This window comes from Leptopilina boulardi, unplaced genomic scaffold (genome assembly GCF_019393585.1).
Source record: "Leptopilina boulardi isolate dan_hultmark-lab unplaced genomic scaffold, ZJU_Lbou_2.1 LbouV2_337, whole genome shotgun sequence".
NCBI classification, from domain to species: domain Eukaryota; kingdom Metazoa; phylum Arthropoda; class Insecta; order Hymenoptera; family Figitidae; genus Leptopilina; species Leptopilina boulardi.
This window is the reverse complement of record NW_026137904.1, coordinates 740,527-761,227: the sequence shown is the minus strand read 5'-3', so window position 1 is coordinate 761,227 and position 20,701 is coordinate 740,527. Positions and strand designations below refer to the sequence as shown.

General features: G+C 27.8%; 2 protein-coding genes across 8 annotated transcripts; one reads left to right on the top strand and one right to left on the bottom strand.

Moving 5' to 3' along the window:
- Window positions 1-430: 430 nt before the first annotated feature.
- On the bottom strand, window positions 431-11,664 carry LOC127285615 (inositol polyphosphate-4-phosphatase type I A). 6 transcript variants are annotated; one of them, XM_051311725.1, is made up of 18 exons: window positions 11,234-11,664; window positions 9,531-9,722; window positions 8,297-8,389; window positions 7,171-7,326; window positions 6,655-6,855; window positions 6,130-6,296; window positions 5,814-5,986; window positions 5,576-5,714; window positions 5,358-5,473; window positions 5,207-5,293; window positions 4,961-5,121; window positions 4,604-4,787; window positions 3,409-4,538; window positions 2,924-3,228; window positions 2,621-2,838; window positions 2,219-2,541; window positions 1,875-2,142; window positions 431-1,796 (listed from the first exon to the last, which is right to left on the bottom strand). In XM_051311725.1, exons 2-18 carry the CDS (start codon window positions 9,646-9,648, stop codon window positions 1,664-1,666), a joined length of 3,972 nt encoding a protein of 1,323 aa, XP_051167682.1. In that variant the 5' UTR covers window positions 9,649-9,722; window positions 11,234-11,664; the 3' UTR covers window positions 431-1,663. The 6 variants fall into 6 exon arrangements, with proteins under 6 accessions (XP_051167682.1, XP_051167680.1, XP_051167683.1 ...); XM_051311723.1 differs by having other exon boundaries at window positions 2,924-3,258; window positions 11,234-11,663; XM_051311726.1 differs by having other exon boundaries at window positions 2,924-3,189; window positions 11,234-11,663.
- Window positions 11,665-11,902: 238 nt separating this feature from the next.
- LOC127285617 (exopolyphosphatase PRUNE1) lies at window positions 11,903-20,375 on the top strand. 2 transcript variants are annotated; one of them, XM_051311729.1, is made up of 6 exons: window positions 11,903-12,357; window positions 12,800-13,041; window positions 14,080-14,345; window positions 17,972-18,213; window positions 19,111-19,269; window positions 19,555-20,375. In XM_051311729.1, the coding sequence occupies exons 1-6, from the start codon at window positions 12,322-12,324 to the stop codon at window positions 19,723-19,725; spliced, it is 1,116 nt and encodes a 371-aa protein (XP_051167686.1). In that variant the 5' UTR covers window positions 11,903-12,321; the 3' UTR covers window positions 19,726-20,375. The 2 variants fall into 2 exon arrangements, with proteins under 2 accessions (XP_051167686.1, XP_051167687.1); XM_051311730.1 differs by lacking the exon at window positions 11,903-12,357 and adding an exon at window positions 12,580-12,687.
- The last annotated feature ends 326 nt before the right edge of the window (window positions 20,376-20,701 follow it).

The window sequence follows — 20,701 nt, the reverse complement described above, 5'->3', positions numbered from 1 at the left end:
GTGGATTAATGTTTTAGTAAAAAGAAACTTGTTAGAAATTAAAAATTTGACAAAATATTAAATTTATTGCTGTTAGAACTTTGTTATCATCTTTTTAAATCAATTGATGACGAAGTAAACTTTCGATTTTTGACAGCTTTTGTCCCTATGTAATTATAGTGACATTTTAGTGACTTTAAAAACTCCCTAAGAATTTTGGCGGTAAAATTGAATTACGTTATTACAGTTTCGTTACAAAAAATATTGAATTTAAATTAATTAAACTTTGATTATTATTATTAAGAAATAAAAAAAATTATAAAAGTTTATTTTTAATTAATAATTAAAGAAAATTTTAAATTAATTCAAATTTAACAAATAATAATAGCGCCAAATTTAAAATAAAATGTGTAAGTGAAAAAAGTAAAATTAGATCAAATAAATAGTCCAATTATTCCTATTTAAACATTTATTTTTCAGAAATTGTAATTATTACGGCAGCTTTCGAGTCATCTGCGTAGATTGATTATTGTATGCTAGTTTCCTTTTTTAAATACAGAATTGATATTTTCGAATTCCTTTTATGCGATTACTTTGTAAATAAAGTACGATTAATTATTTATTCATATTTATAGTTAGAAAATCTCACATTTATCCAATATTTTGTTTGTTTGTTTTTTTATTTATTAAATTCGATTGATTTATTTCTAAGTGTCGATATACAAGTCTAAAAAGTGACAATTTTATTTTTTAAATGTACCTATATATTTTATGTAAAAACTTGTATAGATTTGTTAGATTCTATTAAAATTGAAAAATTTTACAATCAAATCTCTTGGATAAAAATGAATTTTTCTATTCAGTATAAAGATATACAAAGGAAATTCTAGTTGATAGTTTTTTTTTTTGTTCTTTTCAAAATCTAAGAATTTGTTTTTCGATAATATATTTTATATATTTATATATTTGTGTATACTTTATAGATTGTTAATTATGGTCCAAATTAATATTTCAGGAACTTCTACTCGCAAGTGAAAATAATTGAAGCCCCTCTACTTCCATATTTTTACATTCATAAAATCAAAATCCCATGAAGAAAGCTCTCAAAACTAAAATTATTATATAATACAAAAATTAATAATTGAACCATTTGTCAATATCTGAAATTAAATAATGATTTATAAAAAGCTGGAAAATAAATTTCTTAATGAATTTTTTCCCTCGCTTTTGTAAAACCGTTATCTATTATGAGATTACATTCATCCGATTCAAGTCTCCTTAAATTTTCCAAAAAAAATGTATAATTTCAATAAATAATAAACAATATTACAAAAAAAAAAATAATAATAAATGTACAATTTCATATTTACATGACTAAATAAGAAAAATTTTCTTAAAATCTAAAGTCTCAAAAAAATTGCAATGAAACATTTCTGGAAATGATGGCACTGTACATTTTTTTTTTTCTTTACATGAAGAACTTTTCAAATTCGAGTTAATAGTTCTTAATTCAATTGAGTTAAGAAAAATAGACAATTAAGAGAATATTAGCACCTTGAAAGACCACTGATTTGCTACTTTTAAGTAAAATTGGTCTACCTTGTTTCCTGGGAAGAATATATGTATAATTATATATAACTAATTTGTACAAATGGACAAGAATTTCCTGGTTTTTTTTTCAACTTTAAGTCTGCGCTGATCCATAAGTTCCAATTGGAGGTCGATAGAGTTTTGGAAGCGTGAGGATTTGAAGACTATTGAAAGCGTATTTTCTCACACCAATATTTTTCCATGTATTTTCTCGGCGACATCCCTCACTGTGTAAATTAAATTTCCATTAATATAAGATATTAATATTAAAAAAGCAACTAATAATAATTAATTTGGCTATTTACCTTCGCATACATTCGAGCGCTCTCATAAATTCATGTTCTGCTAAATGATATTCAGCAGCAAGAATATTGACCTGCTCTAAGGTGATCGACATACCCGTACGATCTTTGGCACTTTTGCAACTAGTAAATCTCAGTCCACGCATACGGCGACATATTTGGGAAGACAATTGTAAAACATTTACATTTTTATTAACTTTCGCCTGAATGCAAGATTTCAAATTCGCCATCATATCAGCTAAAGTCTGATTCAAAGGCGAACGAGTTCCCACTGAAAAAAAAAAATAATTAATAAATTATTTCATATTACTAAATTTTATAATCATTAAAGTAAAAATAATATCTACTTCTCGTGGAAGAAGGTTCAGTTGGTAAATTTAATTTCTTAAAACGTAAATAATATTCATTAAGTCTATCAAAATTGTCAGTATTGCTTTTTTCTTGTGGTTTTGTTGTGCCAAGACTTTCTGCCAATGAAGCCATTTCATTAATGCCAATATTAAAGAAGACTGGCGTTACATTAAATGATAAACTTTGTCTCGATGACGGAACAATAGGAAGTAAAGAATATATGGCATCGGGAACCGGAAGAAGAACTGTCAGTGCTGTGCGAGAACCAACAACTCGCGGTATTGGTAATTGCATTGAATTTTTTGCTTTTCGATCCATTCTACAAAAAAATAATTTAAAAAATGACAATTATAATTACAATTATAATTACTATAAATAATTATATGAGAAATATTTACCTGGGATGAATTCCACTTCTTGTAAAGGTAAATGTAACAGTGTGCATATCTTCAACTGCAACTGCCATATCACCCCATTTATCGATTTCCTCACCGTAATAACTTAATAATGCCTCAAATGAAACGAGAGGACCGAGTGTTGTCAGAATTAATAGAAACATTGGATCAGGTCTCTGACACCAAAGTTTTGCCATCAATCCAGAAACTAAAGCCGTTAGCTATTAATGAAACATAATTGTCAATCGATATAGATAGAAATATAAGAAATTATTTAAAAATTAATTTAAAAAAAAAAATACTTACAGCTTGACTGAAACACACGTCTCTTCTGTATCGAACATTACAGACACGATGTGCACTTTTTGCATCTTCTTGAACACGAAAAACAGAATGTGTGAGTCGAGCAGTTTTCAAAAGTCCATCCATTGCTTGTCGTAATTTTTTCATACTCGGTCTTAATTCACTGGTCCAATCAACAATACTTGCAAAATCTAATCCCTCAGTGAATTTATTTCTCTGGCTAGAATTGCTTTTAATGACTCTTGTCATTGAATCCACGGCTTGACATACTTTATCGGAAGACGCATTAGAATAAATATCACTTGTTCCTAATAAATAGGCAACTTGCACATCAATTGCTGCGAATGATAAAGTGAAAACAAAAAATTGGCTAATGTGTGCAATAAGGCATGCAATTTTTTTTTTAAACAAGCACAAAAATAAAAGCAAAATAATAACACTTTTTTGGTTTTAATATCAATTAAGAAATAAAAATGTTTCTAACTAACCTTCTTTGGCTTTAGCAAATGCAGGCGTGGTTATTTCAGTTCCAGAACTATTTTGCTGTCGATTTGAATTATTTGTATTGTCCAATAATTTGCTTGCCTCATCATTTTTAATTCCATTCTTTGGTTGAATTGTAACAACACCTAAATTATTGCGATTATTTGGCAAGCATCCTTTGATACTTGGAGTTTTACCAATTCCATTTTTATTTCTAAGTCTCACAGCCGGACTACTGCAACGTCCACAAAGAAATTTCACTTTTGAAACAAGACACATGACACTTGCCTCAATATTCAATTGTGTTATATCCCATGGTTCTGGTTCATCGGTGGGTTTATAATAATTTGCCGATGGTGAATTGCACATTTTTTGTGTATCTAGAAATTTTTTACTAAGATCAATATCATTTTTATCAATATCGCCTTTCTCATCATCATCATCATCATCATCATCGTCGTCATCATCATCAATATTATTATCATCATCTTTTTTATCCACTTTATCGTTATTTCTCAATTCCAAATTATTTGTCACAATATCCTTTGATTCTGATTCTTTTGGATCATCATCCACTTCAGGGAATATGACAAAATTTTCCTCGACTTGCGTTTCTTTTTTGTTGTTAATCTCATTTTTTGCGGTAAATGTTGTATATTTATTTTTTGTTGATTCACGTGCCCAAATATCTTGCACACATTCCGGTGTATCGGGTGTGACGAAATCATCAAAATCAGGACTACGAAGATCAAAATTCAATTGTTGTGTAATTCTTCTGAAAGGCGAGAGATTTTGACTTGATTTAAAATCTAGAGATAGAGGATCGTCATTATTTAAATCGTCTTGAACTTTGGCAACTTTATGCTCATCGAGAAATGTTAATGCCTCCTCAACAAGACCCGGATCCCAAAGGCTGAGAAGAATTCGTGTTTTTGAAATCATATCTTCACAAATTGGTAGCATTCCACTTGTTTGTTTATCTTTAGCTAATTTCATTAATGATCGCATTGCTTCTACAACGTCTCGTCGTAATTGTTTAATTGCTTGAATTGCGTCATGAGCCATTGTGATTTTTGATGTTCCTTGATATAATTGACTGCAACGGGTTGGCGATTCTTTTAAAGCTTGTACTAATCTGAAAGTATTATTAATTTTAATTAATAATTAATTTTTAAAAATTAACATTTCATTAAAAATTACCTTATAAGACCACCATTTTTGCTTTTATGAGAGTGTGCTGTAAATGCTCCAACGCTAATAGTGTCGTAAAATCCGCATTTATTGAGAGTATCGTTGTGCACCCACATTCGTTGAAGATGTAAATTAAGAGGAGCAAATTCCAAAGACCTATCATTTCTTCTTGACGATTGTTTAAAATAACTTCCTGCAATCATAGAAAATTTATTAAACATAATGAAAAAAATGTTATTGTTCAAAATTTAAATAAATTAAAAATTTTATCTTTTATTTAAAAACTGAAAAACAAAATTAATTAATCATGTATTTTAAATAATATATTATCAAATAAAAAAATAAATAAATTCTAATAAATTCTACCTTTAAATGCTGCTAAATTTTCCTTAGCCTGAGAGTATAAATTTAAAAGTTGTAAATGACGATCGAGAAGTTCAACTTGTTTCGTGTGCCAGGGTTCTCTTAATTCTCCCATACCTGCGACTTCCTGTAAAAGTTCCTTTTCTTCTTGTATCCAAATTCCACTGTAAATTGATTATTAATTTATAAATAATAGTAGAATAATATAAATAAAAAATAGTAAAAATATCAAATTTGGATAATACTTACAGTAATTGTTGTGGAAATTGGAAACAAAGTTTACTTTCTGCCATTATTTCGTGAACACAAATATCACCACCCAATCCAGAATGAAATCTTTAATCAAAATATAATAAATTAATTAATAATTATTAAATTACTATTATTTCAAAATTATTACCTATAAGTCTGTATATGGGGATTAGCGAATAAAAGTTTCAATTGACCCTGATGAGGAAGTTTAATTTTTGTCCCTAATCTAGGAGGTAATGACTGTGATCTTCTATGGCACATTATCTAAAAAGTAAATTAATAAAGATATCAGAAATTTAATTGAATGAGAGAGTTTAAAATTTTCAAACATTTTAAACAATTACATGATAAATTCAATTTAATTACCTGATTGTTAGTTGTTAAAACATGTTTAGAAGGAGTGCTTTCAGTACTGTTTCCTTTATCCTCCGCCTCTAAATTCCAAACGTTTATTGTTAAAAATCCAACAGTTGTCGCTTTAGCTGATTTTAAAGGAATTCTCAGTCTGAAAAATTGAAAAACAATTATTACAAGTTTTTTTTTGCAATTCTAGTTACTTGTTTTAAATTAAAAATAATTATTAAACCCTGAACAGTAATCTAACCTTGGTGTATCCTGAATGGTACTAAACATCATAACTGCACTTCCAATAGGTGTTGCAGTCTGACTAACTCTTTCTCTCACATCAAAAGCTGTTATTCTAACCCTGCTGTCCATATTTAAACTATCACTCGCTCTAAAACACACAGTTGTCAGGAACCCCGGATTGCTACTTCTCTGAAAAATAAAATAATTTAATTAGCAAAAATGATTTAATTGAAAAAAATTTTATTTCATTTATTTATAATTAATAATTATTAATTTATAAATTTCAATGACAAGTTTAATACACAAAATTATCAATTCAATAAATTTTCTACCTCAACAACTTCTGTCCTGGCATATTTGATCCACATTTTCGATTGATTCGTTTGAATATCCAATTCCAAAACAGGATTAGGCGGTCTACCATGTCCATCGCAAAGAAGATTATCACAAGCTAGAGAAATTTCACAAATTGGAATCTCCGCAGGATCTGTAAAATGATCTTTTTTTTATCAAAGAGATTGAAAAAAGATCGTTAAATTCATTTTATATATTAATTTTTTTTTTATTCTTTATATATCAATAAATTATTTAATTTAATAATTATCCCACTGTATTATCAATTTAACTCAATTATTATTACATAATTAAATTATTTAATCAATTCAATTTTATTATTTAAAAAAATTATTAATTATATTAAATTCATTTATTATTATTTTATTATTTATGATTAATAAAATAGGTCAAAAAAGTGTCATTTTTCTTTTTTTAAAAAAAAAGAAAATTACGAGATGAGAAAGGAAATCTGCGAATTATATTACAGAGTACGTAATTTGAAAGCATCTGAAAGTCTATACCTGTAATGATTCCGCGTTGCAAGCGTAACATTTGAATGTCTGTGTCGTATTTGTGTCCACTACAAGCTTCAATTCTCTGCCTTAAAGATAATAACTGACTTCTCATATGATCGTAGCTCGCTAATTGAAGAGCTTGTAACCAACTGTCTCTATCTTCCGACGAGTTGGCGCCTAACTGTTGATATAAACCACCATCGAACACTGAAAAGTTAGGTAGGATTCAATTAAAACAGAATTCGACACTTAAAGGGTAATAACAATGTTCGAGGTTTTTAAAAATCAAATCATTAGAATTTAGAGACTCAATAAAATTGCATTAATTTTAAAATTATAAAAAAATTGAAATAAAATAAAAAAGAAATAATAATAATAAATAAATAAATAAGAAACATATTGCATTACATTAAAATATATATGATTATTTCGAAAACAAAGTGAAATAAAAAATTCCACATTCACAAGATCTCAAGAGATTTTTGAAAATTTCAAAAAGGCTTAAAAATTTCTTTTTCTTACCTATACTAAATCCATAAGGAATCTGATTGGTCGCTTGGTCCACTCGAACAGAACATTGCTCCAAAATAATAACTCCCAGGGGTTCTGACCATTGTTCTCTTGATTTAAAATAAAATAACAAATTCCCTCTCAGTCTGCACCAGCGTTCTAGACTTACTGAAAAATCAAATAAAATAAAATTAATAATTAAATTTAATAAACAAAATAAAAATAATTAAATTATAAATTATAAAAAAATAAAAATTTATAACAATTTTTATTAATTAAAAATAAATTCAATGAATAGAATAAAAAATGTTATTGACATTTTTAAATACAAATCATTGATAAAAGGTATAAAGTAAAAAATCATTATTGAAATTAAATAATTTTCATTTAAAAATTTAAAATAAAATTAATTTAAAAGAACAAAAGTATAAAAAATTGAAAATAGTGATTGTTATTAATTGTAATGCATTCAAAATTCACACTCCTAACACTATATGCATTTTCCCTTATATTTATGTATAAAATAACATAGACAAAATATTGGGCAAAACAAATCTAAAAAAAAGAATTTTAAACGTGCAAATTATTTTTTGTCAGGCAAGTGCATGCTGTTATAATTAATTTTGTCACATTCTAAATATTAAATATACGTAAATGCATTCTTTATCTAATCCTTGTTTAAATTTTTATCAAATTTATTATTTATCTACAATTCGCTTATCAGTTTGATTTTTTCTGAAAATATAATCTTAAGAGTTTTTTTTTTATCAGTTGATCATTTTGCATATAATATGTCGTCACACTGGGTTTTGCAAAAATATATTTTTTCTTAGATAATTTATAAACAGAATTTGTATAATTTTTTAAAATTATTTTATATTAAATAATTATATTATTTGTTTTGCAAAGTGCCAAGTGCGATAATAGTGACAAACTATAAAACAAAATAATAATTTGTAATGTAAAGGAAATAGTGAGAGATATGGACAACGATGCGTTTTCTACATGTATATATATATATATAAAAGAACTGCAACCGTAGAGTGTTAATTGAGATGAAAAATATAATTAAATATTATTAAAAGCAGGAAATTTTGGATGGGAATATTGGTAAATGGTAAAATGCACTCAATGATACCTTTACTTGTGCTGGCTGTAACGCAACTGAAGTCTCGAAGGGTCTTATGTGTATTTCCTTTTTGTCTTTTGCTCTCTAGTTTTTTACTTGTACCTGTAAATTGTAGGGAGGTACTTGGTAGTAATTAACCATGCCCCGTATAAATTATATATACATCTAGGAATATATGTTTAGGTTATTGTTTATAAATCACCTATACTTGCTTGTTAGAATATTAGACGAGTAAGTTACAGTTATTTATCAATTAATCACAGTTATTAATTAATTATCGTAATAATAATAAACAAATTTATAATTAATAATTTCATTGTGATAATTAATAAAATATAAATTTATTTGATTATTATTAACACAAACATGTAGTTATTGACAAATATACCTAAATTAATTCAATTATTGAATTTTTTAAGATTTCCTCCTAATAAAGTGAATTTTAGTAAATGAAAGAGAGTAAACAAGTGAATATTTAATTCGATGAGTGAAGCTGAAAGAAAATTGATTATTTACAAAAAAAAGCAATTTATTTGCTAATATTATTTTCTTTATAAAGTAAACAGTTTATTAAAAAAAAAGGATTTTTATATTGTTAATTATGTTGAAAACAAATTATTAATCAGAAAAACAAATTTGAAAATTGAAAAACAACTAATTACAATCATTCTTAAAATATTCTACAAAAAATTTCATTTCTAAATCTAAAACATTCGTCATACATTGGAATTATTATTTTCGAACTAAATTCAATATTTACATTGAACAAAACATGCTTTTAAAAAAGAAAAGAAAAATATCTGTTTACGTATATGGAAAATACGAAAAAAATTTGCTTAATGAGCTAAAATTATTCAAACACACATTTTTTTTTATAATAATAGAATAAAAATAAAAAAAAAACTAACAAAATAATTAACGCAGCAATGATATTTGTTTTGTCATATAAAATAAAATTCTCCTAAGACATGATTCTTTTTTAAAATGTGTACAATAAATAAATATTATTATCAATATTTTTATATTAAAAATTAAATTAAACTATTAACCATTTATAATAATATGAAAGAAAATAATTTAAAAAATGCAATCTTTTTCTCAAGCAAAAACATTTACGAAATTACACTGAGAAAAAGGCAGACATGCATTTAAAGAAAAATTCTATTAAAAAATATTCATTGCTAAGCGATGTTCTCATCATATTTTTCATTTTAATTTTATAACAAAATTAATATTGACTCACTTTCTGTTCTTCGAAAAAATCCTTCCTGTCGTTCACGAACGTACAAAATTCCTTCCTTTTCGAATTTTTGTGATGGCTGAGTAGCAAGTGTTAGTAATTCTTGCTTATTGAACCTCATTTTTTTTTTCTTTTACAATTGTCGTATTAACACTGTTATGCGAAATCCTCAGAGGAATTAATTTCCATTGTTTACTGAAATACAAAGGATGAACTATGTACCTTTCACTATTTCCTCCATATGTGAATAAATGATGTATTGTGACAGACTTGTTTCGACGTCAATATACTTCCTTATTATTATTTAAATCAAATATTGTGTGTATATCTATTTTTATTTTACTAATTTCAGGATCGTTTGTGAGTTCGAAATTAAAATTTATTTTCATCAGTTCAATATTAATAAAATATATTGATTAATTTTAAAAGGTGACATTTGAATATAAACGCGGCTAAAATTAGAGAAATTTATTTTTAAATATTTCTCTAGATCTGAATTTTACAAGAGTTAAAAAAATGGAAATATTATTTTCTGATAGAGTCTATTACAATTATTGATTGTGTCAATTAATGGTAATTATAATAATAATTTCAAATAATTATATGTATCATTATTTGGAAAATGGTTTCAAATTAAAAATAGTTTTCCAAATAATGATATAGTTTTAATAATTAATATTGATAGTAATAATTTTTCGATTTTTAATCAATTGGAAGATAATTTTCTTTATAATATACATTTTTTAAAGACTGTTAAGAATTTTCTGACAACTAGTGTAACTTTTTTTCATTTAACTGAAAGTTTTCTTTTCTTAGAATCTTAGAGACGTTTAGTAATCCGTTTACCTCCCACGTGGGACAAGTTATGACGACATTCTATTCGGAAATGAGAATAACTGGGTAGATAATAGTTCACATATCTTTGTTACTTTATATATACATTCCATTTTCTAAAATTGATGAAAATTTTTACATCCAATAAATAAAAGTACAATACAAAATTCCTTTTTACATTTAAATATGCAACTTTTGACACTGGAATTATTATTACCCAAAATTTTGAAACTGTCCACGTAAAATAAAATTATCAATTTTATTAAAAAATTTACTTCAAAATTCAATAACTCTGTAAACAAAGCAAAAAAATTCAAATAAACATTATTCTTATAAAGTTTTTAGTTTATTTGTTTCGTTTTCAGTCAGAGGACTATTTATTGATTAAAATTCTATTCAAAAGATTATGAAAAAATATGAATGAAAATAATTTGACATAATATAAACCAATGTATTAAATAAACAGAAAATTTAAAATAAATAAAAAGTGGTTTACATCAGCAAAAATTAATATAATAAACAAAATTGTCGGAAATAAAAACAAGACAATAAAATAACCTTTTGTTTTAGTAAATAATACTGAAAATTTACTAAAAATAAGTTAATAAAGCCAAATAAAATAAAAACAGTTTAAAAAATGCCTTTTTATATTCCATAATAAAACTTACGTCAAAACTTGTCGCAGAAGAGAAAAAATAGAATTTTGTCAAAACTTATTTTGAAGTTTATAATTTTTGACAGAAAAACATCATCAAAACAAAATTTGTGTATTGATGAATATAAAACTTGGCATTTAAGGTAGGACGTGCTCTTTAAAGGTGTGACATTTAGAAAGAGATTTGTAAAATAAAAGAATACATAGTGTTTTCAACCTGAGAGAGATTTGTGGGCGGGTGGTGCGTAGAAAGCCGGAGACATGGAATGGAATTTATTCTCCAGCAGCCGCCCATTTTTAACCACTTGTCAATCACTTTTACATTGACTGCTTGATTGTTTTATACCACAACATATGAATGTAGAACATGAGACAAATGAAAGTCAAAAGGATCAGTATTCATTGTAATCATATTTTCTCATGTGTCAGTGTAAACCAGGATGTCCTTTAAATTCTCCGTTATAAAATAACAATCAATGAGGAATGTAAAATTGATGTGAAAATTTACATCAAGAAGATATGAAAACTGATCACAGTAATTATTTGCAAAACTATATTATTTATTTATTTATAAATATATATTTTTTTTAAAAAAGAGCACAACACAATTATGACAGCTCCAATCGCAGGTATGTAATCAGGCACTGGCAAAAAATTCAAGCGCCCTCTGGGCTGAAACAAACTTTTGAGAACTAAATTTGAATACGATAGATTCCGCAAATACAAATTAAATATAAAATTTATCAAATTTTTAAAAAATGAATAATACAATAATAAACAAATCTCTAAAACATTAATCTATTTGTTTATTCCGTAAATTATACACATTAAATAATTTTATCGTATTTAAATGTTCCCGCTATGTGCCACCATAATGGATTTTAGTTCCAGTTTCCCTCAAGTGGCGCTCTAACAATTGACCCATATAATTGTTTAAAAAAATTATTTTATCACACAAGAATATAGAAATAATGTTGAAAAAAGTTATGCAAAATATGTAAATTGAGTGCATTTGATAAATACATTTACTATAGTTTAGTGTTGGATACTTTATTCCTTGAATATTATTTTCTCGTCTTATTAATCGGGTGTTGCCGACTGTCTGTGCATTTTTTATTCATTTTATTAATTTGCTTGAAATGTGTTGTGTTATTTAGTGAAAATTCTTTCTACAAAGAGAATTTTGATTGTAAATTAAAAACTTTCTGTGCGACAAAGTATCTTATCGTATTTTTTATTTCTTTTTGTGAATAAGCGGATATAGCGGTAAAACTTAACCTCAAAAGATTTTACAAAATTAGAAAGATGGAGACATTTCTTGTGAAATCAAAACAAGCTCTGGTAAGTTATTCTTTTATTATCTTTTATTTAAAATGTACTTTTTGATAATATTTAAATTAATTAAGACAAATTGAAATTATTTGCATTTTACCTTCAATCAAAATAGTAGGGAACTTGTAAAAAAAAAATTCAAAATAGTTTACGTGTTTTCCTATAGATGGCGAAGAATTTAAATTTTTTGCTTGCATTATTCCCGCGTTTTATTAACACATTTAACGGTGTTTTCAATGTTTTTTTTCGTGGTGTGTAAAATGTGAGTTTTCTTTAATTTTTTCTACTTTTTATTGTCATATTATGTCAAGTTATTGAACAATCGATATACTTGTTTTGGTGTGTATATTAAAATAACTTGGGAAAAACTGCGAGAAATTTGCATCACACAACAAATTTTTGGTGAGTTACATAACCTAAAAAAATTTTTTTTTTTATTCTTTTTTTGCAGCCAAATTTAAGTGCATATGAGAAAATACGTGTTGTATTGGGAAATCAAAGCTGTGATTTAGATTCAGCAGTATGTGCATTAGTTCAAGGACTTTTTCAATATTACGATGTACAAAAGGAGAATCGTGTCAATGTTGCAGTAATACCTGTTATGAATATTTTTGAAAAGGAATTTCGTGTGAAGACTGAAGTCCTTTATTACCTTAAGCATCATAAAGTACCCTTGAGTTTATTGACGTTTCGGTAAGTTCGTATACAATACTTAAAATTTAATTCGTGTATTTCAAACGCGACCCTTCCTTTTCATCCCTTGTCTCGTCAAAAGCATTTTAGTAATCTGCCTCAGGACAAGTCCCTTTCTCGCAAACTTTTCAATTATCATCTTATCATTCTACAACAGTGCATTAAGAAAATGTATTATCTTCGTTCCACTTGTTTATTATTGTAACATCGTTTATATGAAACAATTTAAACACATTTTGATCTCGGCAGATTTCATTAATTTATTGTAGAGCTCTTTTGATGATTTTAATAATATTTTACAAATAGATAAATTTTAGAGTTTTCCTTATAATAATTATAAATGTAAATTTTTTTTTTTAATTATAAAATTAAATTATTAAAAAAAATATTAGATTTTTAATAAACTTAATAGAAATCAATAAAGTCCTATAAAGGATTTTACTTTATTAAGGAAGTTAGTGCCTTTTTATGAACACAACAAAAAGCGCAGCTTCAACAACGTAATCACTTTACGGTCCCTGTGGAATTTGGAACTCTGTCGGCGCTGCAAGTCTAATGAAAAATAAGTCTTGAAAAACTATCAGTAAACTATTTACTTACAGTTAACAATTAAATTCTAAACTGAAATTAGATAACTCTACAAATTTTGTTATATCTTTTAGATGTAATAATGTTTTTTTTTCGGTTTTTCATTAGATAATTTTAAGGCATTACTAAAATTTAAATACTCATTGTGAATATTAAAATAAATGGAAAAATCATTTATTTCTTTCATATGATATAAATTTATTTATTTGGATTTAATAAAAGAAAATTGTTTGATTGAAAATATTTTCATTGATCTTGAAAAGATAAATGTGATTTAATTCGAATCTGTTATAACTCAAATTCTATATATATTATATAATTCCATTAGTTTGGAAACCAATATGTCCTTATTGTTAGCTTGGAACTATTTCAAGAATCTGTGAATACAGTTGCCTGAAGGTCGAGACATTCCTAATCTAATTTAACCAAGAAGTTAATTAACTTTTGCAGAGACCAAATCGATCTTCACGCCTTGAACGTTGAGAACAAATTGGAGCTAGTTTTGGTCGACCATCACACTCTCACCGATGAGGATTCGTTGCTGGCAGATTCAGTCGTAGAAATTATTGATCACCGTCCCCAAGATGCAGCTTGGAGCTGGACCGGCAAAAGGATTAATCTACAAACAGTTGGCAGCTGCGCCACTCTTGTCGCTAAAACAGTTCTCGAGAAACATCCAAATTTAGTTGATTCTCAAATATCCAATCTACTACGAGGCAAGTATCGATCATTTTAATAATTAATCATCAATTTTTTTATGAACTATAGAAACAAAAAAAAAAAAACATAGCCAGCATTGAGTTTGCTGTGAGACTAAATTTTTTTGCCTGGCACATCCGATGAATGAATTGTTAAATATTTTCCCAGAGAGCCTGTTCGTTGGCTCGTTGGGTTTTCCAATAAATCGTTATTTTTGCAACGGATAAAATATTCAAAAGCTGCCTCCCACACAAGTTAAAGGTATACTCGAATTTCTCGGCGAAAAAAAAAAATATACTTTATTCCGTCATGATTATTCTAAAGTTCCTCTATTTGACGACCTCGATTCAGAAAAAAGAAAAGAATCATTCGAACAGGTGCTATGATACAAAAGCGGTTTTCTATTGGCATTTTTACTGAATTCAAGCAACTGAATTAAGAAGAATGATTAATGAGGGTTGCTTTGTTTATTTCTTCGGTTTTATTTTTTTTTTGTGGCCATTTGTCCGGATTAGTACTGAGTTCGAGAAGAGAGAAAAGCCTTAGTTCATATCATCAATTCTTGTTATTTGTTTTCCAGGCTTCCGACCAAGGAGACAAGAAATTCCCTTTGAGAGTATTTTATTCCTAATTGAGGAGAGGGGTCAGTGTAAATAAAGAAATAAACCTTATGTTTCTTTCTTTTTTTTTTTTATGAAATATTTCCTGTGATTTCTTTTCGGAAATTAAATATTAGGAGTTTTCCAATTAGAAGCCCATTTAGAAGAATTCGAATTTTTATTTTGATTTAACGTGTGTCGTGAGGGTGACTAAAACGTTAGAACTGTTAATAGCATCTTGTATAGAAATTCTGATATCCACCCCAATGTCGAGGGTAGATTGGAGAAATTCTACTTTCCCTGTTTGTTCAAATTATCAACATTCTAATCACTGATTAACAACTCGTTGAGATTTTTACTTTTATTTAATCTTAAGTTATAAGAAAATAATTTTATAATTATAAAAAAAAAGGTTTTCAAAAATAATCAAATTTAGAATATATTTAATTTCTAATTGTTAATTACTGATTTATTATAACTCATCTACTAATTTATTTAGTTGTTTCGTTTGAAGGTTTTTTAAAGTTTTAATTCTTTGGAAATTTTCTCTCTTCAAAAGTTTCTTTGCTATTTTCACGTCTCGCTAAAGCTTTACGAAACTTTTCAGAGGTTTTGAATGTTTGAAAGTGAGTGAGAGAGAGAGAGAAATGCCTACCCCAAAAGTATTAAGTACTTGGTAAGCTTGAAAATTAGGTTTGCCGTTTCCCTTCCACGAATGGAGTATCAGTCTTATATACACGATGTGTATATATATATAGCTCAAAGAAACCTAGTACTTTTACCTTGAAATATTCTCTTGACTTTATATTATTTGTGCAAGCTCGACGTATTGTTTTCGGTATATAATCGAGCCGGCATATACACAGTAGCCTGTCAGCCACAGCAATTCCTACGGGGCCGTAAGTTGCTTTAGGGCGGGAAAACTTTGGGCGAGAGAAACCCTCTCTAGAATGGACGGATCAACGTGAGATTTGGTGTAGACTCCTCTGGAGCACACACCAAGCTAAGCAGAAGCTGGGGGATTTTGATTTACCGCGCGGATGCGAGCGAACTTATTTACGGAATCGTACATTTCAGCGACTCTCGGCTTTCTGAATAATGCGGGGGTTTTTGATAAAGTTGAAATATCCAATGAATTATTTTGAATGGCTAGATAGCCATTCATATTCTCTTTGGAATTTCCGGTATTAAAGGTATTTAGTTTCCAGGAAACTTGTTCATGTCAAAAAATCTAAAAGTCAGCTTTCCATCAAAAATTCAACTATTATCTATTTTCATTGTTAATTTCAGTGAAAATACGCGCTTCTACATTTTAGCATCTCTTTCTCTTCTTTCCAATATGTTTCTCTTGTTTTAAAATAATTACCCTTTGTTTCCCCTTTTTTTTATATATATAAATATTTCCATTGTTTTTTCTTTTCTTTTTTTTTACAAATATTTTACCGATTTTAATTATTAGATTTTCAATGGTTTTCAGTCTATTGTTTTTCATATACCAGTTACTATATAAATTTATCAAAATGAAGAAGAAAAAAATTTTGAAAATTTTTATTACATTATATAAAATTTTTATGAAAAATTTTGTAAACAGTTATGATTTTCCTTTATTAATTTACTTTTAAAATACTTTTTTTTTTTTAATTTTTAAATAATCTTTTGTAGAAATATTTTTATACAGTAAAGTTTTGTAGTGTTTCGTACTTTGTTTTTTTTAGGGAGAAATTAAAAAAGCAAAAAAAAAAAAAAAAACTTGACAGATTGAATAGAGGTCAGGATTAATAAATTCCGGAAATTTTTCACATTTTGCTGACTTTTCCTGGCATGCTTTATATACGTGAAAAAATCTCCGGCTTTTATCGGATTTTAAGTTCGTTTTAGTGAATTTAATGTCTGTATTTTACTCCTCTTGGTGCATTGAATTATATTATTTTTAATGTACATTGTTTTCGAACAATAACATTTTATCTTCTCTTTGAAATCAATGGTTAATTAACGTGGCTTTTAAAAAAACAGACTTTACATACTTTGTTAATATTACAAATAAAAGTCGTTATATACAAAAATATAATTTTTTTTTATTTAATTAATAAAATAATACTTTTTTTAAAATAATTATTTGAATTATTTCAATATTAAATATGTGAAATGTTAAAGAAATTTCTCTTTTTTTTTCTTTCATCTCATTTCGTTGAGCAAGAAAATTAAGGCTATTCTCATATGCACTAATATCTTCCTCTGTTTTTACATTTATGCTTCATTCCCCGAATAATAGAAACTATTTTCACAAGGGAACTGTTATGGAATAAGAATCTACTAATAGAAAATTAAACAGGAAATTTGTACAATTAAGAAAACCCTATTTTGCTTTTATATGAGAAGATATTGTAAAATATATTTATTTCTTTTTCATTATTATATGCGGTTGTTATTTAAAGAAATATAATTAATATGATTATTTTTGAAAACAAAAAAAAAATATATATATTTTGAAATTGTGGGACAGTTATGGGACAGTTAATAATAATTTATCAGAAATGAAGAAACTTTGAAAAATTTTCTCAAGTGATTACACTTTTCTCTGGGCAAGAGAATTTTTCTTTTTCAAATGCCACCCCTTATAAGATGTTCATAAAAATAATGAAATAGATACTAACTCGAAAGAAAATCGATTTAATATTGCCCTAGGTTAAAAAGAGAATTTCTTTTAGATCTCAACTCTCTGAGGATCTCTGCGGAAAATTCCTATTTATTTTTATGGGCTGAGAAGTTTAAAAAAGTTACACCATTAACTTTGAGTTTGGAAAAAATTTTTTTTTTTTTTGGAAGTTGAAATTATTACTAAAAAGGAAGGTGAAGTTTTCACCCTCAATAATTAGCTTGAAACGAGTCCTTTTTTCTGCTTTAAAAATTTTTATCTTGTTAAAAAAAATATTTATTTTACTATTTATTGAAATTAAATATTTATTTTCTGTTGAAAAATTTATTTTTAGAATATTTTGCAGTTTATTAAAAAAAAAAAATGTGCTCTCCAATTATTTTTACAGGGCCAATTCTAGTGGATACTTGTAACTTTTCAAGGGAAGCCGATCGTGCGACGCCGACAGATTTCGAGGTGATTCAAAGCCTGGAAGAGGTCGGTTCGTTGGACACTGAAAGGGATGTTGTCTACAGAGAAATTCTCTCGGCTAAAACCGACATCAGTGGTTTGACTCCGGGCGATTTGATGATTAAGGATCTAAAAGTGGTCAATGGAGTGCCTATTGTTGGATTTCCAATTCTGGTTATGGTATGTATATATATGTATGTACATATTTAATGTTTAATCCATTTTCTCTTGTGATACCATATATATATATATGTGTTTTGCCTTCATATGCAAATTACAAAATGAACCCATTTGACATTTGACACAAGCACTTTCACCCCGCTCAGTTTTGACCAAAACAATCCTGAGTAATCGCTTAACCCTGCTCAACCTGCAGGCTTAAGAACGTGACCAGATTGTTAATCGTGAGCGAGTGTCTCGTCTAATGAATTCCAACTCAAGTTTAGTTTCTGAAAATAGACTTCTCCCAATTCCTCTTCCGAAGATAAAGTACCAACTGGCGTTGGTAGAAGTTTCTAAAAGGAAATTAATTAATCACAATTAAGAAAATTGCTTGAAAAATAAATTAGTTTCAATTACAGTATAGAGTAGTTAATTAATTTAAAATGTGGTTTTTTCACTTCAGAAGGAAATTTTTTTTTTGTCCATAAATAAGAAATTTCAATTTTTAGGATTGCTTTTTAATGTAGGTATAAATTAAATTTATTATTATTAACAAAATCGTAAAAAAAATTTCAATTTTTGATAATGTGAGATTTAAACAATATTTTCATGGGTCAAAATGAAGTTCTAACGCCGTTTGATATATATATACTTGTTTCTGAGTTGTCAGACTAAACACACATATAATTAACTAACTCAACAAACTTTATTTACACTATTTTGTTAAAGGTACTAATTTACTGGAAGTTTATGTGAGAGTATATAAGTAAAAGTAACTAACGCCAGTGATGTTTGTAACTTTTTTTTTTAAAACGATTTATATAGAATATATAGAAAAAAATACGAAGAATTCTCTTTCGAGAAATTTGCAATGTTAATTGAAAAAGTTGAAGAAAGCCTTTTCTTTCTTTACAGGACTTTCTCGCATTAAATGGTGCCTTCGAAGCAATCGGTACATTCACAAAAAGCAGGTATTGCTCGCTCACAGTACTCATAGGAATGGATTTAAAGAACAACGTCGTATCGAGGGACATTGGTGTCTTCTCATTGGACTTCAATGAATTGGAAAATAAAGTAAGTGCTGTACGCCATTCCATTTCTGCATCTCTCAGTCCATTTCTGCTCTTACTTTCCATTCCTCTCTCGTTTAATACACCCTCTTCCAACTCTTCTCTTTTCCCCTTTTCCGAGACTTTACAGTAGTTTAAGTTTCGAGTGCCTTTAGATTATAAAAGGGTGTGTAACGAAGAGTGAGTGAGAGGGTGGCAACGGCCCACCAGTTTCATATATATATATATATATAGCGTCATTTTCTACATCAAGTGCCGGAAATTAAAGTTACTCTTCTTTCCTTTTCAGATTATACAGGCCTTAACTTCATCGACGGATCCAAATCTCGATTTAGTGGAAGATAGTAGACACCTTGGAAAAGGAATGAATTTGATCGTCTATCGACAGAGAAACGTGCGGGCAACTCGCAAGCAAATACTACCGATTATACAAAGTGCATCGACAGGATGTCGTTGTTGACAGTTGTGCTGCCCTCGTTCCCCACAAAAGTAAATAGTGAATCTCCCATTAAATGAATTAGCATGTGGTAATTATACATCCCTCTCATTTTCTCATCACTACGCCTATTGGAAATAAATTGCCCTCATTGCAATGCCATTTGCTATTGGCTAAAAAAGAAAAAAAAAAAACAACTCAACCATCATTTCCATGTATAAAGTAACCTCGAGGAAAAAGTTATATTCTTTTCGTTTGTTTTTCCATTTAGGACGAAAAATATCAGCTCAAAGGAACGCGATCGCTTATATTTTCATATATACAATATTCTTCGAAGAAATGCGATATGCATCTCGCAAAGTGCAACAATGGATCGGACGTCCTTTGTGTGCTGAGAAATCGAAGGTCGACCAATTTTCAAGAAGCATAAACATCCCGAGGGAGAGAGAAAGAGAGAGAGAGAGAGAGACCGCACCACGAAGCGAACTTGCTGCATCGACAGGAGGCCTCTGTTTATTTTTCATTTCCCTGCGACTCGCTCCATACTATCAAACCAGGCGTCGAGACTCTCGAATCACTAATTTCCCAGACGTACACAACCATGGAAATCTGGTAAATAAACCCAAACTTTTGAGCTGATGGAAGCGGGGAACGAAAAAGTGGAGAGAGAGAGAGAGAGAAAAAAAAGAGGAGGACAAGAGAAGAATCGAAAAAAAGGAATAAATAAATTTCAAGGTATTTAGAGAAATAATTTAAATTTGTCAATAATAGTAAATGTCACATTTTTACACTGTTTTTGATAACAGTTGTTTGCTTCTTTGGAGGAATATTCGATTCTAATTGTTTAATAATTAAAAAATTCTGCCTAAATAAAAATTAATAAATGATTTTAAAATGAGAATTTGAAAAGGGAAAGTTTTAAAAATTTTCCAAATGAACATCAATATAAGTGGGGGAAAACAAAGGCCTATAACCAATGTTGTTTATCAAACATAATTTC

Bases quoted from the DNA above. Each gene is read 5' to 3' on its own strand.
- LOC127285615 (XM_051311723.1), bottom strand. From the start codon at position 9,648: ATGAGGTTCAATAAGCAAGAATTACTAACACTTGCTACTCAGCCATCA. The intron at 6,856-7,170 runs GTAAGAAAAAGA...CTAACTTTTCAG, and splicing joins TCCTTATGGATTTAGTATAG to TGTTCGATGGTGGTTTATAT. The intron at 5,715-5,813 runs GTTAGATTACTG...TCAATTTTTCAG, and splicing joins ACCATTCAGGATACACCAAG to ACTGAGAATTCCTTTAAAAT.
- LOC127285617 (XM_051311729.1), top strand. From the start codon at position 12,322: ATGGAGACATTTCTTGTGAAATCAAAACAAGCTCTG. The intron at 13,042-14,079 runs GTAAGTTCGTAT...TAACTTTTGCAG, and splicing joins TTGAGTTTATTGACGTTTCG to AGACCAAATCGATCTTCACG. The intron at 19,270-19,554 runs GTAAGTGCTGTA...TTTCCTTTTCAG, and splicing joins TCAATGAATTGGAAAATAAA to ATTATACAGGCCTTAACTTC.